We start from the raw sequence: 10,926 nt of genomic DNA, 5'->3' as shown, positions 1-10,926 counted from the left end.
CACTAATTACACGGATTTCATCAGGAGTATAAGAGTTGATCTAGAATCAGTTTGTCTGACCATGACTGTCATAAATACAAAAGAATATTTGTTAATAATATCCCAATAATAACCACAAGAGATGGTCGTTTTGGCTTAAGTTATGTGGCTAGCTACCACACACACACACACACACACACACAGACACACACACAGACACACACACACACACACACACACACACGATAATGCATTTACACATATTATCACATCATATATGTGCCACTGCATAAACATTAGGTGAACTTTATTTATTTATTTATTTATTTTGTTTGTTTGTTTGTTTGTTTGAGTTCAGGGGGCCTCCAAAGATGCTTGGGCGTTACAAAACCATGATTTGTCCCTGTTCCAGTCAGTGTACTATAGCAAAGGCAAGCAGCCCATGAACACTGACCTGTAATTCAATACTAAAACACAGCCTGTTATAATGTTCCCATCAGTAAAGCTGTAACACCGCTGATTGTAACACCATTGACCAAAAAACTAAATCTGAGCTTTTCTAAATATATTCCAGTGCCACTTTAGTTACGTGTGTAGAAAATTTCAAATATTGCGTTCATGATGTTCAATTTTACAATCACTTACTGTTCCACAGGTAACACCGCTGAAGCCGCACAGGTAACACCGCTGACAACCTTTTTGTGACACATGAAGCCGTCGTCAGTGTTTGACCCAAATTTATCAGAAATAAAAAAGTCATTTCACTTCTCAGAATTAGTCTTTTTTCTTTTTTTATCCACAAGTGATTAAAAAAAACATTTTTTTACTGTTTCTATAACACCACTGACAATAATTAAAGACAGAATTTTCAAGTTTGGTCAAGAAAATATATATATATATATATATATATATATATATATATATATATATATATATATATATATATATGTATGTATGTATGTATTATTGTTTTAACGTGAATCTGAAAAAACCAAGCATCAAAATTGTTGCTTCACACAAAAAGTGTCATTCTGTTTTTGATGCAACATTACTAAAAGTCATCCAAATAGCACTACAGGATGTAAAAAAATTGAGAGAAGAGTTCTCAGTTTCTTTCGGGGTGGCGGGGTGGGTAGCGCTGTTGCCTCACAGCAAGAATGGCCTGGGTTCGATTCCCGGCCGGGCAACCAGGGTCATTTCTGTGTGGAGTTTGCCTGTTCTCCCCGTGTCTGCGTGGGTTTCCTCCGGGTACTCCGGTTTCCTCCCACGGTCCAAAAACATGCAGTCAGGGTGATTGGACATGTTACATTGCCCCTAGGTGTGAATGTGTATGTCTGTCTGTCTGCCCTGCGATGGACTGGCGACCTGTCCAGGGTGTATCCTGCCTTCCGCCCAATGACAGCTGGGATAGGCTCCAGCACCCCACCGCGACCCAGAAGGATAAGCGGTTTAGATGATGTATGTTCTCAGTTTCTGTCGGTCAATTTTGTAACAAAAAAAACACACAGAACTCGTTTTTCTTATTTTGAGTAATATATTTGCCGTTGCTATGGCAGAATGACTCCTTCACCAGAGACAGATCATCAAACACAGCTAACTGAAGGAAAACAATCGAGTTCTACGGAGCCCTGCTGGTGACATCCTGTATAAATAAAAATAATGCGTGGCCACGACTTAGTAAGGCGTGGGAATGAGATGATTAAGTCGTGGCCACAACTTAGTAAGCCGCGATCTCATTCCCACGCTTTCCTAAGTCGTGGCCACGACTTAATCATCTCATTCCCACGCCTTACTAAGTCGTGGCCATGCATTAGGATCTCGTTCCCACGCATTAATAAGGTGTGGTCACGCATTATTTTTATTTATACAGGATGTCACCAGCGGGGCTCCGTAGGAAAACCTTTTAAACAAGACATTTAGTAGCACTTGCGCGATAAACATCCTGAATTACTCAACTTTATTTTCTACTATATCCACAAACGGTGCAGGACGGAGCCCCGGAGGGGACGGAGGTAGAAAAAAAAATAATTCGAGCGAACGTTTTGTAGTTCGTACGCACGTTTTCTCTTATTCATGGTCACGATTTTCTAATTCGTTCCCTCGTTTTCTTTTAACCGTGGTCATGTTTTATTTTTAACTGAACGCTCGTTGTTTGTGTTTTGATAACAGCTCCCTGAGACCGTCTGACGGGTTTTGACGTGTTAGATTGATGAGATGATGAACAGAGAAGCTCATCAGGTCTGATTCTGATTTGGGGGGTTATGAGAAACTGCAGCTCCTCTTCACAGCGAACGGCCCACAGTGTTTCTGCTCCCGGTCAAGCTGCGGTGTTAGGGACCATCACACAATTACAAGACGAAATGATCAGCGTTTCAACATCCTCACATTAATATATCTATATATAATCCATAGATCTGTTAAACTCTCTCGTCATTTGACCTCATCGCCCATGAGTGTGTCTGTGTGTGTTTAATTTGAGTTTGTTGAAACGTTGACGCTGATCATTTCTTCATGTAATTGTGTGATGATCTCTAACACCGCAGCTTGCCGGGGAGCAGAAACAGCGCTAAGCGTCTCTCTCTCTCTGTTAAATACGATCATTTCAGTGCAGTTTAGTGAAGATTGTGGTTGTAGTTTGTTGTCTTCCTTCATTTCACCACCAAACTGCAGCTGCACTGATGAATCCGAGGGCCGTTTTCTGTGAAGAGGAGCTGCAGTTTCCTCATGATGAGCATCATGATGACCTGATGAGCATCTCTGTCCACTATCTCATCAGTCTAACACGTCAAAACCCGTCAGACAGTCTCAGGGAGCTGTTATTTACTTCTGCCCTGGACAAAAAGCACGACCTGTATCTACAACACTGATTTTGCGCGCGAATCAAAATATATATATATATAATAACAACAACGTGCGTTCAGTTAAAAATAAAGCATGACAACGATTAGAAGAAAACGAGAGAACGAATTAGAAAATCGTGATCACGAATAAACAAAAACGTACCCACGGAAGTAAAGAAAACGTGCGCACGATTTAAAAGACAACGAGGGAACGATTTAAGAAATCGTAAGGAAAACGTGCGTACTAACTGCAAAACGTTCGCTCGAATTAATTATTATTTTTTTTTCTATCATCATTTTTACCTTTGGATTTTCGTTTCGGTCCTAAACTCGCCTCGGCGGCCGCCGTAGTGACGTGACAGGCTTCGGGCTCAGCGCTTACTCCCATGATGCAACAGCAAACAAAGGGGGAGCGGAGGACGGAGCACAAAAAGTTTTAAACGCTTCATATTTCCCCCAAAAAAGCAGCCTAAAGCCGATATATCAACACCAGCCGCCTGAACGGAGCGCTGAAGAGTGAATTCAGCAGCGCTCGTTAAGGAAACACAGCCCGTCAAGGCGATTTGTGCTGTGAAGTGGGATGTGGTAGCCGTTAGCACAGCAGGCTAAATGTTATTGAATTAAAGTCCGGTTAATGTTCGGATCGCCGCTCTGCGCGGCGGCATGAGGGCGATTAGTTGACCTCGTTAGGAGACGAAAGGTAACGTTAATCTGCTTTTCACACTTATTTCCCTCTTGTTTCGTTGCCAGGTTGTCGTAGTCGGGTGTTATTGTTGTGTTGGTCTGGTTTCCTGAATAATAAGGCCTTATATCTTAGCTTGTCTGCAGTCTTCCACGTCTGATAACCTTTACAGATGAAAACAAACAAGTACATTTGGAAGAAATGGATGTAAACGATTTAATATTAGTTCATGATGTCCGGGTTTTAAAGTGGTCTAGGTTGTGTGAAAACATTCAGTGCACATTTTATGTTGTCATTAAACAGTTCTGACATCTGATGTTTCACAGTTTTACAAGTATTTTCCCCCCCTTCTCTCTTTCTCTCCTAGACACGGCACTCGTGGCTATATGTGACTAGCTATGAGCAAGCATTCTCGTTTGCCTTCCTCTTTCCTGGAACCTTCTGCGTGAGTCATCCTCTTCCAACGTATTGGAGGGAATATTCAGGATGAAGAAAATTAGTCTCAAGACAATAAGGAAGTCATTAAACATAAAAGGGAAAGACGAGAAGGCCGTAGAGTATGCTGTGTCCCAGCCAGACCTGTCTGCCGGTTTCCCTGCCGAGGATGCTCTTTACGGAGGCTGCTATGGCAGGGAGCTCATGGGCAGGGACTTGGACAGTGAAGAGGTGAAGGGATCCAAAAGCCGCTCCAAAAGTGAGAGCCTCATGGGTACGCTGAAAAGGAGGTTGTCTACGAAACAGAAACCAAAGGTCAAAGGGAGTTCGCCGTCCGTTTGCTCCATAGATGACGACACGTTCTCCTCGTCGTCTGCGCCCGTCACTTTCGGCGACCTCAAATCGCAGCATTCTTCCCGCTCAACGTCTCTTCGAAGCCACCATTACAGCCCCACGCCGTGGCCCCTCAGACCAACAAACTCGGAGGAAACATGCATCAAAATGGGCGCCAAGGTAAAGGCGCTGATCCACTCCTCGGGGTCCAGCCCAGTGCTCAATGGCATCCGGAAAGACTTCCTGGAACTCCAGAGAGAAGGGCTGTTTGAAGAGTCCAGTGGCCCCTTCAAAGATTCCACGCCACAGAATGGTGATGTGCATCTCGAGATGGATGATCATGTGCCTGTAGTCATTGGTCTCGCAGCTCAGGATTACATACAGTACACGATGCCTTTAGACGATGGACTTTACCCTGAGGAAGGGTCACGCTCTTTCTGCTTGGATGGCACTTCACCCATGGACGTGGTGCCGCAGACGGAAGGATGTTCCCTTCAGGTGGATGAGGAACCCATTGACCATGATCTCCTTTCATCGGATATTTTTATGGAGCCTTCAGTCAATAGGCTTCTTTTGAACACTGCAAATGCCTTGCTGCAAGGTTCCAGGCTTGAAACCCCTCTTCCCCCATTGCTACCTCAGGTTCCTCGGGGCCAGCTCCCCAGGAGCCTTTCTGGATTGGACGGTACGCACGCTCAAGTGGCAGAATCGGTCATTCACCATCTTAGCTTTGACCCCAGCTCGGCCCCAGGGGTCCGGCGGGTTTACGATGCCGTCCAGAACAGCGGGCCGATGGTGGTGACCAGCCTCACAGTGGAGCTCAAGAAATTGGCCAAGCAGGGATGGTATTGGGGCCCCATCACTCGATGGGAAGCTGAAGAGAAATTAGCCAACCTTCCGGACGGTTCCTTCCTGGTTCGAGACAGCTCCGACGACAGGTATCTCCTCAGCCTGAGCTTTCGCTCGCAGGGCAAAACGCTCCACACGCGGATAGAACACTCCAACGGCAGCTTCAGCTTCTACGAGCAGCCAGATGTCGAAGGCCACACGTCCATTGTGGATCTTATCGACAATTCCATCCGAGATTCAGAAAATGGAGCCTTCTGCTACTCCAGGTCACGCTTACCTGGGTCAGCCACTTACCCTGTCAGACTGACCAATCCCGTTTCGCGGTTTATGCAAGTGCGATCGCTCCAGTACTCGTGCCGTTTTGTCATTCGCCAGTACACGCGGATAGACTTGATCCAGAAATTGCCTTTACCGAACAAAATGAAAGATTACTTACAAGAAAAACACTACTGAACTGATTGGAAGCCGACCCCTTGTTGCTTCTTGCACTTTTTTGGGATGACGACACAATGAATAAGGTTTTACAGACGTTGCGGGGGGCTCATTGGGTGCCATTAACCTACACGTTTTACATTTTTGTCAGAAGCAGAGGGTGATATTTGTTCAGTGTTTGTTTAGTATAGATAGTTCCGAAGTTATTGCTAAGAATGTGGTTAGAATGATCAGAGCGTATTACTGAAGTATCTGCATGCTTGTTAGAACTTAGTATTTTTTTAACCCAGGTTTTGGTTTCTGGAACAAAGCATTTCATGGAACAAAATGATTTTTTTAATGTACCACATTAGCAAACATTAGTAACATGTTAACAAGCAAGACTCCAAGTGTTTAGGGTTTTTTTGAGCGGCGCACAGTGATATTTTGCCTTAATGGTGTCGATTTCTGAGAGGTTTAGTTGGGTGCGGTAATTTTGGGCAGATTGAATGAAGAATGGCTTCAATTGTCTAATATAAATAGCACTGTTCAATCAAACTTAGCAGTGGTCTCGTATTGCACTATAGAAATCTAGGCTAACACATCGAATCTGTCCTGTCATATTGAAGAGCTGTTTGCACCTCCATGGAGTTACACTAATAAGCTATATTAGCTGGTGACATGTTTCAGAGATTACTATCTCCGCCCTTCTAAACTGTTTGTTTTTTTTTGTTTGTTTTAATTTATCTTGTTTAGTTAAATTCTATAGCACACATGAAGCCAAGGACAGAGTGGACTAAACTTCTCCTGTCACCGAATCTGCGTATGTTTTTTTTCTATTTTTTGTTTTGTTTTATAAGAAGACTTTCCATTTGGAATTATTTACGTTGTAATCGTTCCTATGCTATTTTGCTCCTATGTCTTGATTCTCTTAGTGTGCAGGAAGTGAAGGATTGTATAAACAAAGTTAACGGTACATTTTATTTCTATAATTGACTTAAGCATATAGCAAATGGTTCTCCATTTCAAAATAATTTCGTATTATCTTATTTTTGTTGGTATTAATTATTAAAAAATTTGGTCATCAGTCCTGGAATAATATATCGGTCTAGATCGATTGTTTACTGTGAGATATCTTGGTTCTTTGGCACACTTTCTGGTCTTAGCCTGACATAATACAACCAGACGTCATGCACAGCTTTTACAGGAATGATTAATTGCAATTCTTGCCTGATCTTGTTGTCTTTAACGGAAGATATGTTTCACTGCATACTCCCCTTTTACTCTGTGGGAATACCTGTGTTTCATCATAACATTCAACAGACGTTTATGCTCTAATTAGTAGCGCTGTTCCGTCCCAGAAACCGTTTGGTTTCAGCAGGCCTGTGACTAAATGCAATGCATTAATTGTGGCCTTTTGTGTTTAGTTGATTGCAGAGGCCCAAATTGCGATAAATGATTCATATTCCATGACATATCCAGCCTTACAACGAAGCCAGCAGGCGGTTAGCTTTGAATAGTAAAAGGACAAAGCTTAATAGTGAACAGATAGTGAAAGCACCCACTGCTGTTTTTGTGGGACTGTGATTGTTTTTGTTTTTTTTTTCTTTCTCTCTAGTCTCGTATTTACACCAGTCACCAGTGCTTGCCTTTTAAATGACCAACATGTGGTGTTTACCCACAAATGAAAACTATAGTAAGTCTCTCTTCTTGAATTGTATCCCCTCCAGACCACTTAGACTTCGAGTGACGTTCTTGGATCGGCCCCACTCTGGATCCTAGAACAGCACCAAAAGTCCAGGTGTGGAAATGGTAGGCCCGTGCTTGGACATGCACTGAGTTTACAATCTATACCTCGTACCTACACTAGCCATTTTATCAGAAACAGCCATTCAGCTACACTTTGTAGGTTCACAAGTACTGCCTGTAGCCTATTGCTGCACATTCTCAGCTTGTCAGCTTTCTTCTGCTATGGACCACCGTATGCTCACAATTGACCAGATATAATTTGGGTGGTGGTCCATTCTTACCACAGCAGTGACACTGACATGGTAGTGGTGCTGCTATGTGTGTATCAGGCTCGGTAGTGTTGCTGGGGTTTTTACATGCTGTGTACTGACCACTTTATCAGAAACCCCACCATTGTATCTCCACATTGCTGGTGAACAGTTAAAGCCTGTAGCCCATCATGCACTATTTGTATTATCCTTCCTCTCGCCTTTAATCAGTGGTCAGTGATAGTCCACCATGACGCTACTGTCTGTCCATGCTGTGCTAATTTTGAGTTTCTTAAAACATTCTGCCTTATAATTTAATGATTGAATTATTCTGATTATATCACTCAATAATACCTGATCAGTGGTGGTCATATGGTGGTCCCTTTCCATTGATTGATGGGGTCGAGGGGTGCTGATAAGTGCAGTAACAGATGGGTTACAGCCTGTAACTAAACCTACAAAATGTACCTACAGTGGAGTTCAGCTGTCAGAAACTACTACTAAAAATACTTATTTTTTCCATTCTTTTCTAATTAAATACATTTTATTACAAATTATATTATCTGTGTAAACGTTTGAGTAAAAATTGGAAACTTTGAAGTTTTAACACAAATTTCAGAATTTCTTAGCAGATCAAATCCACAGAGAATCATCTGATAGTGAGCTTCAGTGGAAGAGATAAGACCAAAAAAGAACTGACCTTTTTGTACGAAGGCCATAACGGTCAGTGTTAGTGACTGTTAGTCAGTTAGTGACCAACAAAGAGTGCAGAATCGTGAATAATCTTTCTTCATTAAATGTATCACTTCATTATGTAATTTTTTTTGAAAACAGTTTATGTCTGGGTTTAAATAAAAAAAAATCCTAAACTTTCAGTGTGACTTTTTGATCCCACTGTGTTTCTGATAAAATGGCCAGTTGTAGGTGCAAAGGAGGTCTACCTAATAAACTGGAAACTCTGTGTACGTCCTGCAGTATTGCATTGGGAAGACGTGATTCAGTGGCTTTTTCTGATTACTTGAATTGTTGCATTGAACTTCACTTTAAAGGCTGTGTGGATGAACTAAGTTTTGAGGTATGTGATTTCTTTAAATGGGAGGATTATTTCCTGTGTTTCCGAGGGACTCATTTGTGCTGCCGTTCGTATTGTGACTTTGAGGTCGTGTGTTAGTTCTGAAACGTCTGTTGCAAAATGGCTCACGAGTTTTGTAATCGATGGCTGTGGTAAGAATGACATGGTTTTGTCTACTTTAGGCCGCAGTTCCTTTTTCATATGCATTTCCTCGCTTGTTCAGATCAGCGTCAGTGTGTGGTTTGCCTTGATGAACATATGAAGAAAGTAAGGGATTGTCTTTGATATGTGGCGTGCTCACTCGTGTTGTAAGTGATTTAAGGTCGATAGCTATCAGCCCTGATGTCTCTCTTCAGGGATGGGAGTATTTTTGCGATTTCTTTCGTCATTGTTGGTACGTTTTAATTTCCGTGCTTGAATTTATGGCCTTTTGTTCTTTTATTCTGGCCTTCTGGTTTATTCATAAACAAGTAGGACAGAGTATTGGTCTGAAATGTTGGACGGGCTCTTCACTGGGAGATCTGTAGGTGCGAGCGTTTTTCAGGTTTGAGTTGATTTTGCTGTTGTGCTGTTTGTTCCATTGACGTGTGGCTGCGATTCGGGGGGAAAAAATGCCCTTTTCTCTTCCTTTTTCAGATTTTCAGTAGAACTTTGGTGGAAGTTCTAGAGTATTTTGGATCTTGAAAGGGAAAGCTGTGTACTGATTTATTGCACATTTTGAACTAAATGTTTCTTTTTATATCTGCTCTAAAAATGTAAATAAAAGACTTATTCTCAAATTCTTTGTGTTTTTAATTTTTAAAATGGGAGTCATTTTTACAGCTGGACAGAATGCCACTACTACTAATAAAGAGATAATAAATCAATACAAAAACATAAATAAACAATATTTTGGTAATTAGTTCAACAATAAATACATAGAAATAATTTTTTTCACAATACATAATAATGATAATAATATATATATATATATATATATATATATATATATATATATTATATATATACACCGATCAGGCATAACATTATGACCACCTCCTTGTTTTTACACTCATTGTCCATTTTATCAGCTCCACTTACTCTATAGGTGCCCTTTGTAGTTCTACAGTTACAGACTGTAGTCCATCTGTTTCTCTGCATACTTTGTTAGCCCCCTTTTACCCTGTTCTTCAGTGGTCAGGACCCCCATGGACCCTCACAGAGCAGGTACTGTTTGGGTGGTGGATCATTCTCAGCACTGCAGTGACACTGACATGGTGGTGGTGTGTTAGTGTGTGTTGCGCTGGTACGAGTTGATCAGACACAGCAGTGCTGCTGGAGTTTTTAAACACTGTGTCCACTCCCTGTCCACTCTATTAGACACTCCTACCTTGTCAGTCCACCTTGTAGATGTGAAGTCAGAGACGATAGCTCATCTGCTGCTGCAGTTTGTGTTGGTCATCCTCTAGTCCTTCATCAGTGCCCACAGGACGCTGCCCACAGGACGCTATTGACTGGATATTTTTGGTTGGTGGACTATTCTCAGTCCAGCAGTGACACTGAGGGGTTTAAAAACTCCAGCAGCGCTGCTGTGTCTGATCCACTCAGACCAGCACAACACACACTAACACACCACCACCACCACGTCAGTGTTACTGCAGGGCTGAGAATGACCCAGCCCCCCAAATAGTACCTGCTCTGTGGGGGTCCATGGGGGTCCTGACCACTGAAGAACAGGGTAAAAGGGGGCTAACAAAGTATCAGAGAAACAGATGGACTACAGTCTGTAACTGTAGAACTACAAAGTGCACCTATATAGTAAGTGGAGCTGATTAAATAGACAATGAGCGCAGAAACGAGGAGGTACTAATAATGCTATGCCTGATTGGTGTATATATATTATATAATATAATATTATTATTATTATTACACTGTATTGTGAAAAAAAATATTTTTTTAGAAATTATTTCTATTTATTGTTGAGCTAATTACCAAAATATTATGTTTTTATATTGATTTATTATCTCTTTATTAGTAGTAGTATGAACACATAATATTTATTATTATTATTACATAAGAAATAACAATAACACTAATATTTCTGCAATTTTTTGTTACCTGTTTTCATTGTTTTTATCTGTGGTGGGCAGCTGTTGGTCCAGTGGAGGGTTTTCTGGCTTGCTGCCTTTAAACAGCTCTCCTGTCCCTCCAGCAGGCTGCACTGACTCTGGAGATCACTTTATTACACATGACGAATCATCATTTGGATGTGAATCTCCTCCCTCTGTGCTCATTTAATTGGTTTCTGTGGAAGCTGGCGTCTGTAATGCTCTCCTATGAGATTCCTCT

At 41.7% G+C, this 10,926-nt stretch overlaps 1 protein-coding gene across 1 annotated transcript; it reads left to right on the top strand.

Moving 5' to 3' along the window:
• The first annotated feature begins 3,197 nt into the window (after positions 1-3,197).
• Positions 3,198-9,365, top strand: socs6b (suppressor of cytokine signaling 6b). Its single transcript, XM_036556514.1, has 2 exons — positions 3,198-3,519; positions 3,869-9,365. Exon 2 carries the CDS (start codon positions 3,988-3,990, stop codon positions 5,569-5,571), a length of 1,584 nt encoding a protein of 527 aa, XP_036412407.1. The 5' UTR covers positions 3,198-3,519; positions 3,869-3,987; the 3' UTR covers positions 5,572-9,365.
• Positions 9,366-10,926: the final 1,561 nt, after the last annotated feature.

The sequence above is a fragment of the Colossoma macropomum genome, unplaced genomic scaffold, assembly GCF_904425465.1.
Source record: "Colossoma macropomum unplaced genomic scaffold, Colossoma_macropomum, whole genome shotgun sequence".
Classification (NCBI taxonomy): domain Eukaryota; kingdom Metazoa; phylum Chordata; class Actinopteri; order Characiformes; family Serrasalmidae; genus Colossoma; species Colossoma macropomum.
The sequence above is the reverse complement of the archived record's forward strand: the minus strand, read 5'-3'. Positions and strand labels throughout refer to the sequence as shown.